The sequence below is a fragment of the Vidua chalybeata genome, chromosome 17 (genome assembly GCF_026979565.1).
Source record: "Vidua chalybeata isolate OUT-0048 chromosome 17, bVidCha1 merged haplotype, whole genome shotgun sequence".
Classification (NCBI taxonomy): Eukaryota; Metazoa; Chordata; class Aves; order Passeriformes; family Viduidae; genus Vidua; species Vidua chalybeata.
In genome coordinates, this window is record NC_071546.1 from 2,924,672 (window position 1) to 2,948,560 (window position 23,889).

General features: G+C 47.4%; 1 protein-coding gene across 1 annotated transcript; it reads right to left on the minus strand.

Moving 5' to 3' along the window:
- Nucleotides 1-572: 572 nt before the first annotated feature.
- On the minus strand, nucleotides 573-23,670 carry FAM83C (family with sequence similarity 83 member C). The gene is given in 5 exon segments (XM_053958559.1): nucleotides 573-2,076; nucleotides 11,477-11,601; nucleotides 15,861-16,028; nucleotides 22,991-23,623; nucleotides 23,626-23,670. Coding segments are annotated over 5 exon segments (1,902 nt in total). The 3' UTR covers nucleotides 573-1,145.
- Between the last annotated feature and the right edge of the window lie 219 nt (nucleotides 23,671-23,889).

Genomic DNA, 23,889 nt, shown 5'->3' on the forward strand with positions numbered 1-23,889 from the left:
AGGGACCGGCCCGTGGCGGCAGCACCGCCCCGGGCACCGCTCGCCGGCCCGGGCCCCGCCATGGCCCTGTGGGACACAATTCGTCCCCGTGTGCCCGGATCCCACCTGGGGCTGAACCGGCCCGTGTGTCCCCACAGCCTGGAGAGGCCGCCCCGGGTCCAGGTGCGGCACCGCTGTCCTTGTCCCTTGTCCCAGTGCGATGGACGCAGTGATGGTGCCGGTGCCAGGTGTGCCATGGCTGTCCCGTCCTTGTGCCGGTGCCAGGTGTGCTGTGGTTGTCTCTGTCCCTGTGCCAGGTGTGCCATGGCTGTCCCTGGCCACTGTGGGCCCCCCCATCTGTGTACAGCCCCAGCCCATGCCCTGGTGCTCCCCAGGTGCTGACATTGTCCCTGTCCCAAAAGGAGCCATGCCTGGACACCCCCTCCATGCTGCATTGTGGTGTAGGACAGCAGACGTGTCACCTGGCAGCTGACAGGCCACCCGACCCAGCTGCCACCTGCGTGCCTCGCTCGTGTATAGGGGCCACCAGTGTTCAGGCGTGCCCCGGAGCAGCCCCCATCCGTGTGCTGACAACCACTGATGTGACAATGTCGGCCGTGTGCAGATGCCAAACGTGTGCCCAGACACGTCCCTGTCCCCTCCTGGCCTGGCATGGCTCAGCACGGCGGGGCGCTGGCCACACTCAGTGCTAACCCCCTCCACCAGGACCCAACACGGCTTTTTCCAGCAGAACAACTCCTTTATTTTCCACATCCCCCTGCCTTTGCCCATTTCATTTTCACCATATGGATACAGGGAGAGGAATTGCTCAGCATGGCAAGAACCAGGGCTCACCCTGAAGACCCCAGTGGCCAGTTTCCAGGTATAGCAATGGCTTTGCTGTAAGTTTAAGGGGAAATGGTTCTTTCCCAAATGTGTAAAAAGAATGTGGATTATATTTATGTGCTTTTCTCCCTCCTGCCGCAATCATGTAAGTGAAAATTTGAGCTGCAGTTGCTAATCTCATCTGAATCAGTCATATACATAGATTAGACACCTTTTAACAGGAACAAGACTAATGTTTTGATTCCAAGCCCCAGGCATGATGATTGGCGGGGAAAAGCAACCCCTGGAAAATCAGAGCAGAGGCCAGCTGGAGGCCCGGGTCAGAGTTCGAACCGACTGTGTATGTGTTTGGATTTTAGTTTGTTGTACTTGGTGATCAGGTCCAGCTTGCTGTGCCCCAGAGTCATTCTCTTCTCCGCCCCATAGGCGCTGTTCTTTTCCAGCAGCACATCCTCTGGGAACTTGTCATAGCAAGGCACTACGGACTTTTTATCCCGTTTGAGGTGGTTGTATGGGGAGAAAAGGTCAAAATAGCCATGTCCAGGGCTCTGTCTCTTTTCCACCCCATAAAACACGTTCTCATTTTCAGCTGGCAGCTCCCCAGAGGTGGCCACAGGTGCTCTCTGCTTCAGGCTGCTCCCATTGCTGCTGGTGCCCTCTGACAGGGACTGCAGTGGCTGCCCCGCTCTCGGGGGGGAGCAGTGGCTGCTGTTGGCCTTAGTGTCCCCCTGGTTACCAGGTTTATTGGAGGAAGGCTCCGGCTGCAGGAATGTCCTTGCTGTTATGAGGTTTGATTTGGGATACAAGGCTGGGGTGGGTTTATTTGGAGGACTGTTTGCTGAGTCTGGTGGTTCTTCTTGCTGTTTAGGGCAAGTGGGCTTCAGGAATGTGTCCTCCTTCCCCTTCTTACTGCCAGAATCAGAGCTGGAATCTTGCTTTTCCTGGTGTGCGCTGCAGCTGGAGTTTTTCATAAAGGGAGACACTTTTATGCTCCTGATGCTCACATTGGAAAGGCTGCTGGAGGGGCTCAGGGTCTCCGTATCATTCCCCTGAGTGGGTTTTAGAAGACAGTTGTCAACTTTTGAGGTATTCCAAGAAGAGAGACATGTGCCAGGATCTGGCACACAGAAGCTGGTCACTGCTTTGGACTCTGCGTACAAGTACCGGAATTCTTTGTCAAACTCTGCGACAATTTGCCCGCGGAAGTGGGTCACCAGGCCAGTGTGCACTTGGCTGCAAAGCCAGGTGAAACTGCAGGAAAAGAAACAAAACACATGTTAACTTCAGTTCACAGAGTGCCAAAATGCCTAGCATGGATTTTCACATTCCAGTGATGGAGTGCTACCCTATTTGTGTTGTTACAACTTTCTCTAAGTAGGCAGGTGGGAGATTGCTCATGCAGATGAAAGGGCTCATCAATAAGCACAAAAGAACAACCCTAAAGTGGTTGTTTGATTTCTGCTCGGGGTCCCCTGCCCTTCCCTTGCCTTGGCAGGAGCTGTGTTCTCATGTCCAGACATCCATGATTGGCTTGCAGGAGCTGCTTGGGCAGGCAGGAAATGAGGAACTGCCTTGAGGAGTGGAGGTCTCCAGAATCCACAGGAATACCTCAGGACAGGAAGGCTGATGATGTTTGCTATGAGTATGTCTGTGGGATTCCCAAATGCAGTAGAAGTTAATTCTTGGCTCAACAAGTCCAGTCCCCGCCCTTACAGTTAAGTGTTTTGGGATCCTTTCTGGGAGCTTGTCATACTCTACCTTAAAACCAAAATGGTTTTACCATAGCTGGGGAAAAACTTCCATTAATTGCAACTCTGCAAATGTTCCTTATCTGTTTAACCCTACCTCTTGTTTGTGCCCAAACTGTAACCTAATTAGCTCTTCCCCAATATAGCTACAGATTGTAACCACATTCTCCTAATCTTCCTTTTCCTGATTAAGCAGGGAAGTTCCTCTTCAGAGTGGGATCCCCAGGCTCCTGGTCATCCCAGTAATCAGCTGACTTTTTATTCTTGCTGTAGTCAAACCAGACCAGCACACTAAATGTGTCAAATAAACCAGATTTTTCAGAGGTGGCAGTACCAGCTGAGGGCTGTGTTATTGGCTGCTAAAGCAAGATGCTGATTCTGAAGAGCAGGGTAAAATGACAGGAGCTCCAGGAGAGCAATTGGCATGGAAGATTACATTCTCAAATAAATGTCATTTCAGGACAAGATACTGGCACTGTGTTTTGGGACCTCAGCAATGTTTAGCTCACAAGAAAGCTATTAGGGAATTTCTAGTAGGAAACCCAGCTCCCGGCCGGTCCCTGAGCACTCTGCAGTTGTTTTAAGTCAGACTGGTGTTTGGTATGTTTACACTCAGCAATCACACCCCAAACAGAAACATAATATGGAAAAAATACTCTGCTGCTTCATATCAAACCAGATAAATTAAATAAGAATGCAAAAGTAGTAAAAGAACAAAAAGATCTTTGTGGGTGGCATGAAGAGTAATCAGAAATACCATCCTGGAGGCTCAAAGCAAATGCATCCCTTCACAGAGATATTAGGGTGAAAAAACCAAACCAGAAACTAGCTGGGATGGCTAAATGACAGAGGAGAAGCTCCTAAACCCAGAGAGAGCATCTTTGAAAAAGGTTGGGTCATACATTGCAAAAGGGGAAAGAAGAAATATTCAGCTCTTTTTGAGGCACATGGTCCGTGTGCAACAGGAGTGTTCAGATAATTCCTCTGCATCCTTTTATGGGATGCAGGAGCTTGGGCTGCCCTGAGCCTCCTTTACACAGAACAAAGGGAGGATCAGTCTCCTGTTGAGATCTCTGTAGAAGAGATTAGAAAAGATCAACAGAGCGAGTATCAGTGACTGGGCAGGAGCGGGGATCATCAACATAAGAGCGCCCAGGGAATGCCAGGATGAAATAGCTCAGCTCCTAACCAGGCTGTGCTATCTCCCACTTGAAAGGGCTCTGGCTATCAGGAGAGTATCAGGGTGCTAATGTGATATAATGTTTTTAATGTTCTAGACAATTAAGTCTCACAAATTAGATAGACATAAGTTGTGTATATACACAAATTAGTAGAGACTCTTCTAAAGAATACAATTAATGGCCATATAGGAAATATGAGATAATGGGAAAGGCAGCTTTGGCAAATGAATGTTATCTCTCAAAAAGCCCTGAGAGTTCTTTGAAGAAATCCAGTAGTCCAGACAGGGGAGATTTCATGGTTCGACACTGTCAAAGGCGTCTGTCCCAGGGCACTTCCTGGCTCCACTGATGCCTCTTGCCCCAGTTTGGGCATTCCTGTGTCCCAGTTTCCCATCCAATGGGGTCCTGCTCACTCTGGGTTGTGACAAGACCAGGAAGGAATCATCCAAATCGCCTGGTGGCACAGCCCTCCTTGCCACAGCATAGGTTTCCAGGATGGGACGATGTGGTCTTGCCAGCCATGGCTATTCCCATCGTTACAAACTGATAAAGGTCTTTTCTTCCCTGACTGGCATAGCCAGGGAATGATTTCTGGTATAAAAATGAGGCACTGGATGAAGTTCACAGGTTAAAAACCTAATACAGACAGGAAGAGGTACTGCCTTGCACAACACAACACCCATGTGGGCTTTGGAGCTCCTCCTGCTGCAGGCCACCCCGCATGCTAAAAGATCATAGGAGCTTCTACGAGCGGTAGGACTTTCCCGACATTATTTTTTCCCTATAACAAACTGCTGCTCACAGCCGTTCCAGATCACCCTGGGACACAAAGGACTCTGGGAGAGGATGTCTGTAGGATAGGATCCCCTCCCTGCCCTGCTTTCAGGCTCTCCGGGAGCGGTGCAGCTCAGCCCTTGGCCGGGAGATGGAGGTGCAGCATCACCTCCGGGCGGTGCGGGACAGCGGCCGCTCCGCGCAGCACCCCCTGCCCCGGGGCTCTGGCGTGGGCCGAGCAGGAGCGCGAAGAGCACCTGCGGTATTCCACAAATCTCCATCTCAGCAGCATTTTCGACACCCGGATTAGTTCCCTGCGTGCCCCCTGTACAGCTCTGCTTTGGGGTCACAGTGGCCTTTGCCTTTCCTCAGCTGTTTGAACAGGTGACTCTGCATCTCCACACTCAGCCTCTCTGCTTCAGCTCTTTCCAACACATGAGATACCAATCTGCAGCAAAAGATTTTTTGCTTCTTTAAACAGTTTCTCAAACTAATTTTTATTGCTCTTCTGTCACTTGAGCTGTCACAAAGCCATTCTTTTCTTTCCATATGCCCACACAATCTTGTGTGTTTTGTTTTTGCTCATGGCTAAATGCATGTACCACATAACACTCATTATAGACCTTTCATTTCAAGTGACATTTTCTTTGATAAGGTAACAGCAACCTGCCTTTATTGCAGCAAGCTCTTTTAGCTTGCTCTCAACACACTTGAAATAATTTCCATTCCTTGATTTTCATCTTCATTTTGATCCAAACCAGTGCAATGTATTCAACTAATTTGGGCACCCATGTTTGTTATCTCTTATTTCTTATTCATCCTTCCAGCAGCAGACCTTGTCTCTTTCTCCTGGATTCACTTTTTATTTACACACCCGAGGACTTGCTCCTCCCTGCTTTGGTGTGCCCAGCAAGGCTGTACAGCACTCATCTCCTGGCAATGTCACTGCATTGCTGCATGTGTCACCTGGGGTTCCCTTGCTGATGCACTGTGCTTCCCACTCCTTACACACCCCCTTCCTGCTTCATTAGAATTTCTTTCTTGAGGTGAGTCCTCATCAAGCTAGATCTGAAAATCCCTCTTCAAAGCTCTTTCCTCTTGCTTGGGCCATGGATACCTGTGAGTATAAGCACCTTTCTTTGAAAGAAATCCCAGGCTTCCTTTAGCTTCAAACCCATATAACTTTATCTGTCCATTGCCAAACACGTCTGTACTTCAGTTTTATTCCTCCTGAAGCCAGGTGTGGAAGCTTTTGTACTCTTGTAAACTTTCACCTCTCGTTTTTCAGTTTCAGCTGCTGTGTCAGCTTCAACCCCAGATCTTGAGTTTCTCCCTATCACACACTGGGCTCCTTCCTCTCTGTGCCCATGGCAGGACATACAATGATACTGTGACCATCTGTCATTTTCAGCGGAAAAAATTAATCTCCTCTAAGGCAACTCAAACAGCCACATAACTCCCTTTCAGGCTGACAATACCAGGTCTTTTCTCTGGTTCTAGTGTATCTTTCCAGTTCAAGATCCTGTTTAGCTCTAGCCCCTATTGGCCCTTGGGTTCTTCTCACCTGCTGAAACAGTAAATATCTTAAGTGCTCAAATAAACACCCTATTTCTTCTGTTACCCAGAATAAACCGAAATAGCTATATATTTAATTACATTTAAGATTTTGGATTATTGCTTTGCCTAGATACCTCAATCTATTTTTTCCTTCATTTAGAAGAAATATAATGTTAAACATTTAATTAGTGTACACATAAGAGTTGAAGGGTCTAAACTAATTTGCCTACATTTGTTTAAGATAAGAGCTGAGAGCTTGGTTTCCGTATTTAGAGAATGCTGCAAAAATGTGCTTGATCTGTACCAATAGGCAGCATTCTTTAATTTATGCTTATATATTTATCAGAATAAATTAAAGAATCATAGAATTACAGAACATCCTGAGCTGGAAGGGACCCACTGGGATCATGCAATCCAGCCCCTGGCCCTGCACAGACACCCCAACAGCCCCACCCTGGGCACCCCTGGCAGCGCTGTGCCAACGCTCCTGGAGCTCTGGCAGCCTGGGGGCCGTGCCCATCCCCTGGGGAGCCTGGGCACTGCCAGCACCCTCTGGGAAGAGCCTTTCCCTGATCTCCAGCCTAAACATCCCTGGCACAGCTCTGTGTGGTTCTTATTGTATGAATAAATAAAACCTGTGAGAGCAGAGGGACAGTTACACTATTTCTGCATATCTGTGTCCTTTTCTTCATTGCTCATTTCCTCATTGCAGAGCTGCCAGGCTGGAGTAACCCAATGGATAGCAGGGTGCCGTGGGTTGCTACAGACCAAAGCTGGGATGTGTAGAAGGTCACACAGTTAGGGATCACCCACTTCACTTTAAAAACAAATGCAAGAAAACTGTATTCTGATAAAAGGACAGGATGGAAATCAGTGACACTTGGGTAAGGAATTAGAATCAATGGAGAACATCTGAACAAATAAAGCTGTGTTTAGAAAAGTGCATGGTGTCTGTACTGGGAACTTTCTGAGCAGAGTGCTGATGGTAAATAAGCCACGTTGAGGGGGTGCTGAGAGACTAAGAAGGCAGAAAGTAGAGGGATAAAGGGAGATCCTCCCAGGTTGAATGGGGGGCACAATGAGGAGAGTTGCCAAAACTGCATTTTAGACACTATAAATGACTACTTGTTGGAAAAACTAACCAGAAAGCCAACAAAAGGAGAAATAACATTACCAGTTCAGACAGTTTCTTTGGGAAGGCCACTCAGCAAAAAATAACCATGACCTAGCCATATTAAATATTCTTTAAGGACAAAAATAATCCACAACAGTAATGCTTAACTTCAAAGAGAAAGTGAGGAATGCTATTAAAAAGAAATTTAAAAGAGCAATCAAAAAGGTTAAATGCTTAAGGCTGCAAGATTGTTTAAAGATGCTATGTTAGAGTCTCAGAGAAAATGTACCTATCAAAATAAAGACATTTTAAATCATCAGAAAATCTCACCAGATTTAAAAGGTGCATTAAATGAAAATATTAAAGCAAAAAGCCTTCATAAACTGGAAGTCAGTGATTTTCCAATTATAAACCAGGGAATAACCTATCATTTAATATTGAACATAGTAGCAGAGGAATGGAAAGTTTTAAATCTGAACCTTTTAAAGAGCTCCTGGAAAACTACAAACCAGCCACTCCTATTTCCATACTGAACAAACTGGTAGAAGCAAACAGAGGGTAAAATTATTAGATGCATAAATAACTATAATCATAATGCTGAAGACTCAGCATGTTTTTGTGGAAGGAAGCCATACCTCAAAAGCCTCTTGCAGATCTTTGAGGGAGGCAGCAAGCACACAGATGTGCTTGTTGTATCAAACTTGAACTTTCAAAGAGATTTTGACATGGTCATTCAGCAAAGACGATTTTTGTTGTTAGAAAAATTAAGCGATCATGGAGTACGTACAAAGGAAGGTCTTCCCAACAAGTAGCAGTTGATTACAGATACAAACATTAGCAGTGGATTTCATTTACCCACTGGAAACCCACAAGTTTTGTGCTGGGATCAATGCTGTTCAACATGCTGAGGAAAGTACTAAAAAACTGTAGAAACTGTCCATGTCAGACCTCATGACAATATTATTGTGGATCAAAAGAAAACTGGATAAACAGAAGCTGCAAGAGGATCTTATGGTAAGGGGAGGAATATGTTACAAAATGATGGACAATTAAATGTCAATAAATTCAAACTCTGGATACAAGAAATGACTGAAAAGCCAAAGATACTTCACCTGGAGAAGAGATGGTTCACATGAGGGATTATAATGGAGGAGGACAAAATCATGGATGCAGTCAAGAAAGTAAATGGGAAACGGTGATTTTCTGTGCCCAGGTTGCGGGAATTTGGGGACATTAAATATAATTATCTGGCAGTAGGTCTACTGTAAACACCACAGACCACTTCTTCACACAAAACATAAATTAAACTGCATAACCCATTGCCAGAGGGTATCATGGAGGCCAGACACGGTGGGAAAGAGTGTCCTATAGCAAACTGAACATAGAGAAGCACGTACAACATAAAACCCCAGAGTTCTGAAACCTCTGATCCTTGCACACAGCATTGCTGAACTGCAAAACCTGCTGCTGGGTAAGAACACTTTTACCCTTGTCCCTGTGTCATCCTGAGACAGCCCTGGTTCCACCCTGGATCTTTGGCTTTACTCACTAACTGTTCTCATCCTTTGCATCTGACCTTCCCATCTGCAGGGATGGTAATCTAAATATCTCCTATACAAGTTGCACTACACCCAGAAGCAGATATCCCGATTTTCTGCTGTGAAAGTGTTTCTGACAAGTAAACAAATTCCTCAAGAAGAGACTGTTTCTGTTAGTCCAGAACATCCTGTGCTTACTGGCACAGCACAGAATCAGATGTAAGACCCTATTCAACCTAAATACTATCTTCCAGAATTCCAGAAGTTTCAGCTCTGCAGAGATCTGTAGAAAGGGACCACATGAGAGCCCCCAGTCCCTGCCCTTAACGGCACAGGGAGGAACTGACCCAGAGAGCTGCACCTGCATTTTAAGCAATACCCTGACTCTGGGCCACAGGGAAATCAGATGTTCCTCCAGCTGTGCAGTTCAATCCAGCTGACACATGCTCAGATTTAGTCATCCAAAAATGAGTGATCCTGATGAGTTATGTAATGCCTGCCCCTGCAGACAATGGAGATGGATAGAGGGATTTAAAAGATGAGTATATGTGACATGGGTTAGTTGTGGGCTCAGCAGTGCTGAGGGAACAGTTGGACTCAAGGCTCTTTAAGGGCTTTTCCACCTAACCCATTCTATGATCCTAGCATTCTGTGTTTCCAGGCAGTGATTCACTCCATTGTTTTTAAGTGTCTTAGGATGGTAAAAATGCCAGCAGACACTGCTCTCCATGTTGTTTAGATATTTGACACAAGCAATTTCCATGTACTCCCATTTTTCATTCATTTTGCCAGAGTTCGATGAGGTGAGACCTCCACTCTTGGAGATGATGAAGTCAACACCAGAGGAGAAGGTGCAGCTTGAAGGTGCAGCACTGATGAGGACACTGGTAGCCTCAGGGTCCAGCATGTGCTCACAGAGAGATGGAAACTGAGAGAAAGGGAGAGCGAGAGCAGTGTTCAAGGAGATCTGGTGGAAGGAGAATAAAAGTATTTCTCCCAAATTTGCCCTAAACCAGGACACCAGGACAACAAATTGACAGAGCAGGCTGATGATGTCCTGATGAGCTGCACTGTTTGTGAAGGGTAAGATAATGTTCAACAGTGTGAAAAATACTGTGGGAAGGATCTGGGAAGAGTCTAGTAATAAAAATACAGGACAAGAACAGTAGTCCTGACCCTCTGATCAGAACTGTGGGGAACAATGTTAACTGAGATCACAGGGGCTGCAAAATTAGGATGGGCAGCAACAGGGGGAGATTTCATCCATTCGTACACATACAGGTTAATGCTTCACTGGGATGAACCATGGAGAAAAACTTTTTGGAAGCAATAAATTATTACATGCCAGAATTAACTAGTCTAAATTGTTTGACCCACAAGAAAAGATGTGATTCAGGATGTGGTCTGGAATGGGGCATAAGACGTGGTTCCAGAGCCAGAAGTGGAAGAACCCGTTTGTAAGAATGATCACAACACAATTTTAACTCTTTAATGGAGAGCAAACAAAATAAATGCAGCATGTCAAGGTTCAATTTCAAGAAAGGTAACTATGTAAAAATGCAGCAATCAGTCAAAAAGAGTTGAAAGGGAGCAGACCAAAAATCCCCAGGATGACTAGGGCTGTAGGTTGTTCACAAATGCTGTACTGGCCGTCAAGGAATCAGTGGGCTCATTTGAGGCCTGGGTGTCAAAAGGGTGATGGCAAGGCCATAGCTGAGAACCTCAATGAACTTCCTACATCCATCGCTGGTGCTGGTGACACTGAGATGTGTTTCACTCCTGTGTATCAGCACCACCAGAAAGGCCAAGGGTTGAGAGGTTTCCCATATGATCCCACCTTACAGAGAGGGCTCTGAATGCAGTCTTGAGGCCCACACCCCCCTGGAGCTGCCCTCTACCCTGGGGTATGCAGAGCGCGCTGTGAAGAACAAGATTCCTGCTAGCATGGAGAAGCACAGCCTCTTGGAAAAGGACAACAGGACAAAGCCAAGCCCAGCTCACCAACCTGCTGGAGTTTGGTGAGGGAGCCAATGAGCACATGGGTGCCCTCAGGCATGGAGGGGTGCAGTGAAATTCCCAGGTTTACAGGTGATCCTCAGGTCCTTCAGGTGGTTGGATACCTCAGTGGAGGTGAGCAAATCCAGAAGAATCTCACAGAACTGAGCAAGTGGACAAATATGTGGCAGATGAACTTCAGTAAAGGAAAATGTTGTGTATCCATAGGGGAAAATTATCTGTATGATGCTGAACCTGGAACAGCTCAGGAAGTTGTCTGACATCATCAGCTCAGAATGCCATGGCAACTAAAACATGCAGTGAGTGCTGGCCCCTGCCAGCAAGGGCCACAATCACAAACCAGAGTCTGGGCATCTTTTACCCCTCTTGAACACCTCAGTGCGGTGTATCAGGGAGGCCACATGTAGTTCTTGTCTCTGCACCTCAAGAAGGAGGTAGTGAGGTCACAGAGGCTGCAGAAAAACAGAATTAAAAAGACTGAGGGATGCAGCAGCATGAGGAGAGACTTCTGAAAAGTTTGAGGTCTTCACTTTAGGTAAGAAAAGGGCAGGGAGGGTGGATAAGATGGAGGCTTGGAAAACTGTGAAAGCACTGACTGAAGTGAATGAAGGGTAGCTGTTGAACCAGCATGCAGCACCAGGAGTGACACTATTCAGTATTTTGGTAAGGAATATTTCCTCAGTGTCACCAGTCTCTGCCACAGTAGTTTCTGTATTTTCTTACCTGTATGTACCAGCAAGGACTTGGTCACAATCAACCAGGACAAACTTCTCCAGAACCTGGCCTACAAATTTCTTGCCTGCTTTGCTGTAGTACGTGTTTCCACTCAGGCATCTTATGCGCATGTTCTGAAACCAAAGCAGGGAGAGTTGGTAAGGGGCCATGTACTGAACTGAACTGAGATGTTCCCTTGTGCATCACTGCTGGACTCCCTCAGGCTCATGCTCTGCACTGAGAGGTAGAACTCAGCAAGGCATTAAGTATTTCTTGGCTCCTACATACCAAATATTTTGTCACACTGCCTGCTTCTACAGGATAAAAACCAGCAAAAATTAACAAGTTGCACTTGAGTGCAAATTCTACTTTGAAAAAAAACTTTGGAGAATCCTATGAGCCTATGGATCATTTCTGATGTATGTAAAACTATCCAATTTCTTCCAGATTATTAATGATATTCAATGCCCCACTAGCTGATGGCTCTGCATTAAGTAAATTTTGATGCATAATAACTAGCTAGTTTCTAATCAATAGAATGTGCTGGCCTGATTTTATACAACTACAGGCTTAAAATTAAAACATCACCCAGTGAAAAAAGACTTAGAGAAAGGAATATCTATATTTTAAGGAATTCCTTTTATCAATACACTTTAAAATTATATTAACATTTTCATCTGCTATACTCAATTGAAGCAGACCTGATACTCCACTGCAAATACTTCTCTGATACAACCTTGACCTGTAAAACCAACTGCCCAGAATAAACTGGGGACTATGGCTCTTGGTATCCATTGGGAGCCTCTTTCATAATGCAAGGCATTTGCCTGTAATAGAAGTTATTTGCCCCTCAGGTGAGGAAGGCAGAAGAGCAGAACAGTCACTGGAAACTGTTACTGACCTGCTCTGTGTGATACAGTGCCAAACAAAACATCTGGCACGTAAATAAACATCCCTAAGGCTACACCTCCGCGGGGCTGCCAGGTCATCCCTTCCTGCCCTCCAGGCCAGCTCCCCTGATACCTGTCACACCTCTGGTACAGCAGGAGCTGTCACCACCTGAACTTGACCAGGCAGACCCCTCTGTTGGCAGCTCATTCCTGCCGAGCATCAGCCCAGCTACAGACAAAGCCCTAGAGCGGCTGGTTCGGCGTCGGGGCCGATTTGCTCCTGGCAGAGCTGGGTGCTCAGGGAATGTGGCACTGCCCCTCTGCCACTCAGCAGATTGCTGGCCAGGCACAGGCAAGGGACAAGCGCCAGCAGCTGGGATTTGCCTGCAGGTGTTCCCCGCAGGGCGCAGTCCCACGCCCCTTCCAGCCTTCCGGAGCTGTCCCCGGGCACCCCTGTGCCCCCTTCGCGTTCCTCCCACGGGACTCAGGGCAGTCGCCCCTCGGGGAGGGGAGCGAGGCAGGGACCCGGTGGCTTCCCTGTGCTGTCAGAGTCCCCGCGGGCAGAAGCTGAGCATCCCTCCGGGAGCACCTGCCAGGTGGGAAAGGCTCGGGTCTCACGTTGCAGTGAGGGTCTCCCAGCCCACCCAGGAGCACCACCGCCCTCCAGGGCTGCGCAGCAGCGGCAGCAGCAAATCTGCTCCTGACCAGAGCCCATCCAGGCTCTCTCTTGCATGGGCAATGGCAGCTGGGGACAGCGGGGAGAGGGCAATCATTTATGATGCTGCCCCTAATATTGCTGTGGATCCTGTTTTCTGCTCAGGGGATTTCCTGAACTTCTTGTGGTTTGTCTCAGTGGGAAGCCCACCATGATCTCTTCTCCAAGTGCTGGTCCAGTCTTCTCTTGAGTTCATGGAAACCTCTAGCAAGTACAGAGCTGAAGCTTCAGAATTTTGACACCGTGGCTTTCCCTCTTGTTGGCTTTTTATGTCCCAGAACATATCCTCATCTGCCACGTATGAGAAGGGAGAAACCTTTTCCCTCACAATGACAGTTGTGCATTGGAACAATTTGCCCAGAGAGACTGTGCAGTCTCCTCGCTTGGAGATCTGCCAGATGAGATCAGGCAAAGTGACCTCACAGGTGACACTGTTTTGAGTGGGAGGCTGGGCTTGATGACATCCTAAGGTCCCTGCCAACTTGCATTAACCTGTGATTCTCTGAAATGACACCACAAGTTGCTGATTCAGACCAAGATAATGCTGGATACTTGGTGAGGTCTTCACCTTATCCTGTGGCCAGTCAACACAGGGATTTTTTCTTCCTGTGGCAAAGTTTTAGTAATACTGGTTTTCACTGGGAGGAGCTTCCTCCCCCCCACCTCTTTCCTGGAGAAATTAAAACAACTTCAGGTAAATTCCATAAATTTGTCACCACAGTATTACTTCACTCCCTTTATCCTTTCCAAGGCTGGGTGAGTTTCTGATATCTGGTTCATTTTCATCATTGTCTTCTTCCTCTTGTCAATCCAAACCCTGAATAATCCCAACAAGATGAGAATCCTGCAGTCTTGCAGGAAAGACACCCTGGTACTATTCTTGCTCCATGCAGACGTAGCTCCAGGTTCAGCAGACGGATGTTTGAAAATTCCAAGTTAAGGCTTCTGCTGTCTCTGCTGCCAATGCTCCACACAGGATTTTCTTATGCTCAGCACTGGAATTTGCCACCAGCAGACTCACGTGTTGTTTTCAGAAGTAAGATTACCCCAAATTCCCCATTCAAGCCCAAATTGTCACCAATTATCCAAAATGGAGATTTACTGCCACATCCTGTCACAACTTGGAGGCAGGAATAAAATATGTACCCTCATTCCACTGAGATGTGTATTCAGCCTGCAGGTAATGGACTGCATGGGTGCCTCAGCATAGGAGACACTTCAGATGGAGAGCTGCTAGTGAGTCATGGAATGGGGAGGCAAGTGTTAATTACCTACTCAAGCACACGACATGGCATCAGGCATAACAAAGAGACATAGACATCTCCATGGATATAAACTCATTCTAATTTTAATTTTTAAAATGGCCACCTCTTGGACAAGAAGCAAAAAGTATATTTTGGAGAGATGGAATTCATCTGAATGCACCAGGTCACTTCAGTGTGGAAGCTATTTATGGAAGCAAATCTGCTCCAGCATGGAGCAGTTTTCCCCAAGAGCTGCCATCTCAAGAGTCAGGATGAAATGGGTCTGGCTTGTAAGAAGCAAGACAGGACAGAGCTTCACCAGCACAGTGGAAGAATCACAGAATCATTTAGGTTGGAAAATACATTCAAGGTCATCAAGTCCAACCTTACCAACTTGATCAGAGGACTGAGCCTTTCTCTAAAGAGGTATCTGTAAATTAACCCTTGTGTAGACAGGTTAAAAATTAGGGAAAATTAAGACATCTTAACTTCATCTATTTAGAATATCCTGCAAAACATTAATTTTGCATTGTCCCTTTTGAGCTACCTGGAAAATTTCCAAGTGTTCACCACAAAAATGAATGGAAAACCCATGAAACTGGTGGCTGGAGTGGAGTCAGTGCTCCAGGGAATCCTGCACACCCAGGGAAGAAGCACAGCCAGCACTGCTGGCCTTACAGGAATAACAAATGACAACAAAAAAAACCAACTTCCATTGATAGGTGGTAGCCAGAAATGGGGATCAGCAGGATACTGAGGTGCATCTCTGAATCTGCAAGTTCCCAAGAGAGCTTATGGCATTGTCACATTAATTTTTACTGTTTATCTGCTCTGGGCACCACATGCTGAGTGATGGGCACCCACAGAGCAGGAATTGGGTTTTTCACAAATCCAAATCATGGACCCGCAACTGAATTGCAAAGCCTAAAAGCAGATCTTAATGTGAGATTTTTAACCTGTGGGCTCAGCAGAAGGAAGTGATGGGGTTTGCAGCAGGACATCTGAGGGGACTCACTGCTTCCCTTGCCCTCCCAGCTATTGCCCTGTAGCAGCTCTGGGCAGAATTTAAATCACTGAGCTCAGGGATCTGAACTATGAGCAATTAAGACTTGCAGTTCTATGTCCTAGAGCAGGGGCTGTGTTCTTTCCCCCCCCATGTCCTGATGCTACAGGTTCACATAAACTAAATTTCCGGGCCTCCCTCTTCATCTCTGCACCAGCCCAGCAAAGTGTTCAGCAACTCACTGCATCCCATTGGCCCCAGCTTCACATTCCCTGCAGGGAAAACTGAAATGAGGACCACAAAACATCAATATATGGGACTAGGAGGCTCCTGCATGCCTTCCTCTGTGCTTCCAGACAGGTCTCAATTTCCTAGAGCAAACAGCCTTGCTTTCTTAGCCTGGGACAGGGAGAGAAGGGATAGATTCTGGGGAGAAGGGATGAGTCCTAGGCACCAGGCAGGGGGAACAGAACACAGGGTACATTGTTTTTATCAATTCCAAAACCTGTTTATCATATCCAGTATGTGACTGAAAACTTACTGGGAAGCTGTCCTGAGTAAGAGCCATTTTATTGCACATTTCCACAAAATGCTTCAAGTACTCTTCATCCAGGATCAGGTAAACGGGGATGTGCCGTCTGCTTGAGGCCTCCAGCAGGTCACACAGAATTTCCATGTCTGTAAACAGATCCATCACAATTGCTATCACCTGGCCAGGAGAAAAGAGGTGCAGGGGGAAAAGAAACACAAGAGACTGTTGAAATCTCATGCCCAAGTGTGCTTTAAACTATGTGGTTTAAACTACTCAAACCTCCTGAGTTACTGAGACCCCATGGCCACCTGAATGGAGATGATTCTGGACTTTTGTGTTTAACAGCCCTTACCCCACTGTGGCAGCTAAAATCAAATTTTAATAACTGTGAAGACAATCCCCACCTGGGTACCTCCTGTCTCATCTGCTATTCGCAGAAAGGAATAGCTGAAAGGTGAACACATGCACAAATTCTGAATTTCAGTGGTGCAACAAGTATGTGTTGCCTTAAGAAAATATGCCAAGAATAAAGCAAATAAACAAGAGCTGAGACTGAGCAAAATCATTGTTCATTCATCAAGAGTGACTGTACATGACTGACAGATTAATATGAAAAAGTACAAATTTTTTTTCAGGATGGACACACTGCCAGGTGAGGGAGAAGTTATCGTGATAAATTGTAAATCCTTGTTTCAAGATTAGATCCTAGGGGTGCCTAGACAAAATCAGAGAATAATGTGTGTGGAAAGGATCCCTTCCCTATCCCTGTTGGCAGAACTCCTGCTCATGCAGCCAGGGATGCAAGTGATGGGTATGAAACCTGACAGGAGGAAGAAAGAATAACGCTAAGATTATTAAAAAATAAACATATACATATCTCAATAAAGTGAAAATAAGGTCTTCAAGGAAGGGGTTTTAAATAGGAAAAGAATTTTAAAGAGAACTGCCAGTTCTTTAAAGAATGAGGTTGAAAAAGACCATGGCAAGCCATCACACTGGAGATGGAGTGGGAGGCAGCAGACTGTCATGGCTACATGAATTCTCCAAAAACTGGAATGAAAATACAGAAAACAGAAGGTAAGTCATGACAAGCAGCTACTACAAGTGAGTTGACCCAGGACCAGACAATTCAAATGACCTGCAACAAGAACAATGCATCAAGGAAAATCGGCCATAAATAGATTCAGATGGGATCGGAGACCCTGTTGCTCTGGTCCTCATGGAATGAAGTTGCCAGCAGACAACACTGAGGGAGCCGTTATTTGGATGAGGAAGTGGCTGTTGGGATCCATCTGGTGGCTGTCACTGTCAGGGTCAGGGGGACACCTTGGAGAAGGAAGGAACAGACAGGAGAGCACTTGCTGAGCAGGATAATTTGTCACTGCACCTGAGGGTGCAGAGCACCTCGTGACTCAGACCTTGAACCATCAGCAGTTAACACTGAGAACTCATGGAAGATGGGAACACACCACAGGAGGGAAAAGGGTAGGGGAGGATTTACCATCAGCCAAACTTTTTTCAAAAGCTGAAAAAAAAAAAAAAAGTGGAACTACTGTCCAAGTACTTTAGTCTCAGTCTTTACCACATCATAGTGAATAAGGTGACTGGTGCTCGTAAGTTGGGTGTATAACCCTGATTTGTGTTTCTGCACCTGCCAGAGAATGCCCAAATAAAGATGACTCAAAACCTACTAAATTTGAGTGAAGCTCCAATAGCCTATTCTGCTTCTCAGTGTTCATGCCCTGCACCACACCTGGCACAGAAAACCCAGTCAGTCCTGCTGCCATCGTGGCCCCCACGAGGAGGGAGCCTGTGTGCCAACACCTCGGCTGCCTGCGTTATGTGCATGGCCACAAATGCAACTCTCCATAGCCCAAATCACCCGGTGCATCTCACCCCTGCAGGTTGAGCCTTCCTCTGCCACTGCTGCTCACCTGCTCCTCTTCAAACCAAGAGCTAAATGCAGAGGATGGCTGTGAGGTCAGCTTTTACATGTGCAGTGATTCAAGCTTTAAATAGGAACAAGGGAAATTGCAATCATGGCATGGGGCTGGTCGGGAATACTTCAGAAAAGAGGAGAGGAGCTCCAAGTTTAACTGTCCTTGGATTTGTGCTCCAGACTGCCACACTGGCCCAGATTGCTCACTGCCCAGTAGCTCCTCTGCTCTGTTTTCACCAATAAGCTGCCTCTTTCCAGGCTCACACTCATGGCCTCAGAGCAGTCATGGGCAGAGCAGGGCCCCTGAGCTTCCCCGTGCTCTCCAGCCCTGTCTTCTGCTTGGGGAGCTGGCTGCTCTCAGCCTGTACAGGCCACGGAGAGACCTTTGCACAGAGCCACAGCGGAGAGGACAGCAATGTCAGAAGGCTGATTCCTGCTCCCTTGGGGATTGAGCCCTTTTGCAGATGGACAAGATATCGTGGGCTCTGTTTTGTCCCCAAAACCCATCTCTGTCATGATGGCCAACATAGTGTCATTGGTCCTCAACATCTTGCAGGAGGCCCCAGGCCCAGCTCACCAAAGCAGGGTCTGGGGAAGAACCTTCCCAGAGGATGGTGTGATCCCAGACATCCATGTGGGACACAAGGCAGCTGTCAAGAGCTAAAAATCATTCCTGACATCCAGACCAAAACCACATCTCCATCCTCTCACCCTGGCCCCGGGAGATAGAGGCTTTAGAACCTGACTCCAAAGAGTTCCTCTTCTGTAGCCCTTGCCAGTGCTGTCTTCCCAGAAGCCTTGCAAGGTTTTGGCAAACTTCTCCCCTCTTGAAATGTGCCCATCTCTCATGGAGAGCAGAGTCAGCCCTGGAGGAGCTCTGCAAGCACTGAGAAGCATCTTCAACTTCCCAAATTAATGTTGCTGCTGGTCTATCAGCACAAGGTACCACTGAGACCCACAGTATAAAAGGACTTTGCCACATCTCTCCACACTGTCCTTCAGGCAAAGGCCAACTGCAATTTAGCCAAATTTCTTTGATGGGCCACACATGCTCTGATGATGAAGCACTGTGAAAAAATGATGGCCCAGATCTTGTGTAAAGCCTCTGGCAAGTGCCTCTCAGCCAGACTTCGCCTCATGATATTCAAGCTCATCTCAAGCTGAGGTTTGAGGCAGGCATGTCCTGGGGAAGTCCGTCTGCTTGGGAAGTCAGTGTGATGGAGTCAAGGAAGACAGAAGCTCCTTTGTCCCCAGATCCCACATGTTGAGGGGCAAGGCCTGTACCTGAAGTGCACAGGAGGTCCACACCACTTGCTTTCCTCTACCAGTGCTTGCAGGCTTTGGCAGGGCTGGTTGCCACAATTCAGGTTGATCCTTGCCCCAAACCAGCACTCTAGGGCCTCAGTGCTGAGCGTGAGAGGGATGGGGCTAAGCAGGCAGCAGCACATGGCACAGAGTCACCCGTGGCAGCCGATGCCCAGGCTGGATGCAGGTGGCCAGGCTGCAGCGTCAGCCAGAGCCCCAAGCAGCGGCGCCAGCTTGTGCAAGCTGGGTGGAGCCCGATAGTCACACTCAGGCTTTCCAAAGCGGGTCTTGGCTTGGACGGGAGGTGGAGCAGGCTGCAGCTCTGCTCCTGCTGTCCTTCGCAGCGCTCCCGGTGTGCAGCACAGCCGGTGCGGGGCAGGAAGGACGGACCCCGTGTGTGCTGCAGGGGGGACAGAGGGGAGGCTGTGCCCTCCCTGCAGGGGGAGATGCCCATGTGGGGCTGCTCTTTATATGGATACCAAGTGGGTATCCATAAGGGCACTGAGATCAGCAGATCCTTTTGGAAATCAAAGCAGGCAGCTCTTATAATAACATCAGATCAACCCCAAAGCCAAGAAATTTTGGAGGAAGAAGACCCTGGAAGTTTTTTCCCCTCAAACCCCCTAAAGCAGGGGGAGTTGACTATCCAAGTACCATCTGCAATTGAGGCTCCCAACAGCTCATGTCTCACATTTAAAGTCAGTCAAGTCAATCGGGCCACACAAACCTAAACCTGTGTCAGTGTCTCCAGCCCCTCTTTTTCAGTGGTGGTGGGCTGCAAGGCTGGCTTGGGGCATCCCTGCTCCTCACCATGCTCATCATGACCTCTGAGCCCATGGCTTGGCCTTGGCAGGTCAGGATATTAGAGACACAGCTGCCCCACAGGCTTTAAAAAATTCACACCTTGCCATTGTAGGGTTAAACCATGACATTTCCAAACCCACTTCTGGAAACTCACAATTCAGCAATTACTGGAGTCATCACTTTAAAAATTACAGCACTTACCAGATCCCCACTGGGGTTTGCCATCTGTCTGGTTTCTAACCAGCACAGCTGGTTTTACTGGTATTTGCCAATAGCAGTGTGGTTTGGGTCATTACTGCAGTGGTGCCATTTGATCTCTTGCTTCCCTGGGGACCAGCAGGGACCCTTCTCCCACCAGGCACAGACACGAGCGCGCAGCCAGAGTTCAAGGGGCACAAGAGGGGTGAAAGAAGGTCAAACCAGATTGAAGCTCATCCAGCAAGAGCAAAATTTTAACAGTATTATCAAATGAAGGCAAAGGTGTGGCTGCACTGCATCTTCTTATGTCTGCAAAGAGAAAAGCTCAAATCGGAACATCCGTCTTCAAAGAGAGCTGGTTAAACACAGCAAAGGTGAAAGACCAACCTCACCAGCAAAAGATACCTATGAAACAAATGCTCCTTTTGCTAATTTGTCAGCACAAATATGCTGTTGCAAGAGATGTCAGCTGATGTTGTTCTGTGTGACTCTACCAGGAAGAAGCAAACAGCCTTTCAAGACACACACCTCCCTGTCTACAGGACCTGGGAAAAGCAGTTGGGGTTCTCAACATCTTCCCCACATAACACCAGCACTGTGTCCTCCATGGGAGAAGAAACTCTCTAAAAGAGGGATCTATGACAACAGCTAAAAGTCTAGTGGCAAAAATATTGGAAATGTAGAAACAGCTGCAAACCAAAACACCAGGTGGTTCTTCAAATGGTTCATACTGGCACTTCAAGCAAAGGAAGTTTTTACCTCTGGTTTTTCTTTTGTCATTAAGACACATAAGTTACCTCCTTTTGGATGGTTTGTTAAGCAAAATGACTCAGTAAATACTTAAATATGTATAACTGGGGTTGTGAATGAGCTAAAATTGCCATCAGTCATAGAGTTAATCATGGGAAGTACTGGCCAGAGCTGCTAACCCAGAAGCCAGTAGAATACCAGTAATAAATCAGTAAGATACTTAAAAACTCATTCTCACATTTCACACAACAGTAAAAAACACTGTGGGAAACTCCTAACTCAAACACGAAGGGCAGAAGATTGTCAGGGCTTTGTCAACTCAAGCAAAGAAAGCAAAAAGCTCAGAATGTACTGAAAGTACAATAAAGCAAAAAACTCAGAATGTACTGAAAGTACAATAAAGCAAAAAGCTCAGAATGTACTGAAAGTACAATAAAGCAGCCACTGCCCAGGCAACTTGCCCGCAGCAACTGAGAAGCTCCTGTGAACTGAGAAAGCAGCAAGACGTTTTTCCTGTGGCTTAAAGGATCATAATATCACTGAAGATCCGGGACACGTGCTGAGTGATGGGAGGACACTTCTTGGTAGTAATTTACTCTGTGCATTCTACCATGACTGTGCCTTAATCTCCACTGCTGACAAGGATGGGGTCAATATCACAGAACTTTTCAGATCATTTAAACTACCATAAATCAGCTGCCTGCAAGGACAAACAAAGCTTTTTGCCACTTATTTCCTGGACCAAAACTTCCTGTAATTGCCTGTAAGATGCAGTGGAAGTTCAGGCATTAAGCAAGCGCTGCTTACAACTGAACAGCAGCTTGTGTGGCAAAATGATCTTTTGGGCAAAAGAAAAAAGATCCCCATTCACCTCATATCACACCCAAACTTCACTGATATGTGGCTCTTTAAATATGTTTTAATGCTGTGCAGCAATCTGAGCTCTGGGAATACATAAATTCATTTGCTCAGCTCTGCTGAGGGTTATAGAAGATCATACTTGAGCTGCACTGATCCAGGTAATTCCTTATCTCCAGCTTTTACACAAACAACAATGAATGTAAGGAGTGACTGAAGTTAAATAGGAAACTACTGGAGTGATAAGAGAAACTGCCAGAAGCTGACTGGTTAAAGTGAACTTTGCTCTAAATGTTTCCTCAATATCTCAACACAAATGCTACAAAAGAAGATTGATGTGAAACAGCTGAAAAGAACCATGAAGATGACAAAAAGCTGAAATGTGTCTGAGATAGTTGTCTGAGCTGCTGCTTTCACACAGAGTACAGTGGCAAAGCGAAAGAAGCAACAAGCAGCATAGGTGAGTGAATAAATTCATGCCAGCATTGTGCTTGGTAGGCAGGCACTGTAATCATCCAGTTTTTATTACATCCGAGGGTTGTAATAATAACACACCAGAAACTGTGCAATGGGGCAAAATGGGCTGATCTTACTCATCCCTGGGGAGGCACAGACATCAAACCTAGGACACAGGATTCTAACTTAGTTCAAACCACTGGCAGGGATTTTCAGTCCCACAAATTTACTCAGGTCATATATGGTGAGGTCCTGGCCCATGTTGCCCAGAGAAGCTGCCCCATCCCTGGAAGTGTCCAAGGACAGGCTGGACAGGGCTTGGAGCAACCTGGGCTAGTGGAAGGTGTCCCTGCCCATGGAAGGACATGGAATGAGATGGTCCTTAAGGTTCCTTCCAACACAAACCATTCTGAGATTTTCTCTGTGACAGCAGGTCACCAGTGGTATTGTCTTGTCCAGCTTAAAATGATGTCCAGGGCTGGAGAAGAGCCCCGGCCGTGCAGAGGGAGGAGGGCTGGCTGGGACACAGAGCCAGGGACACTGCAGGCCCTGCCATGCACCCCACGGGGCTCTGGGACTGCTCTGCATCCCTGCGGAGAGCCTGCAAGGGCACTGCCTGGATGACATGAAATCCCAGGCAGAAAGAAATTACAAGAAAGGAAAGGAGCAGGAGCAGCTACAGGTCTGCTGCAGAAAAAGCAATCACATCATGCCAGACATGTAGAGAGCAGCGACAGCGTGGAGCGTGTGGTTACAGGTGTGGGAGCAGCCACCAGCCCTGGGCACTGTGGCACAAGGCTCCCCTCAAGGGACACAGCTCTGTACGTACCGTCCGTGCCCGGCTGATCAGAGACCGGACCAAATCCTTAATGCTGTTCGTTTTGTTTCTTTGGAAAATCACAGTGGCCTGAGTCTGGCCAGACACCGTGAGGAGAGGTGTCCCTGGCCACCCCAGCTCCAGCTCCGGAGGGTGCACATCAGACATGAGGGGGAAGTAGGTGCCCGATGTTAGTTCAGAGTTGAGGGAGAACCCATCTCCAGTGTCCACATCACCAGGGTCAGCTTCTTTGTCTTTCATTGCACTGGGGTCTGGGAAGCTTTGGTTCCTCTGACGGCTGATGTATTCCATGTCCAAGGGGGAAAGAAATGGCAGCTCCCTCTCCTCGGCGATGGCGCTCAGGTAGCCGCGCTCCCCCTGCTCAAGAAAGGCGTCGATGGCCAGCCTGGCTGTCTCGCTGTGCTGGAGCACCAGCGGGGTGGGCTCCCTCCACCACGGCTTCTTCAGCTGCTCCAGGCGGCTCTTCAGTGGCCCAGACACCCCTTGCTGGCTCCCATAGCTGCGGTGGAGCTGGGGCCTCACCTCGACTGCCAGGTAGTTGAACATGACTGGAGCTGCTGATGCTGAGAGGTGTCTCTCCTGCTGGATTAGTCCTGTGCCTGTCTTCAAGTCTTTTCTGCCCCTCCTGCACTCCTGAGCTCCTCCCAACAGGTTCCTTCAGGACTCAGCATAAGCTCAAGTCCTTAATCACCAGGTACAGCCTCGCACTCCGGGGGAGGAGCCGGCTTTTGCCAGCTCCCTCACCCGGCTTCCGCAGACACGCACCCGATACTCGGTGCCCAGAGTCCCTTTTGCAAGGGGAAGAATATCAGCTCTTCAAGCTGCTCCTTCCTTTTCCTTGTAACTGATTAATGTACTGTTCTCCCCTTCCCTTCCCGTCCCTAGAGAGG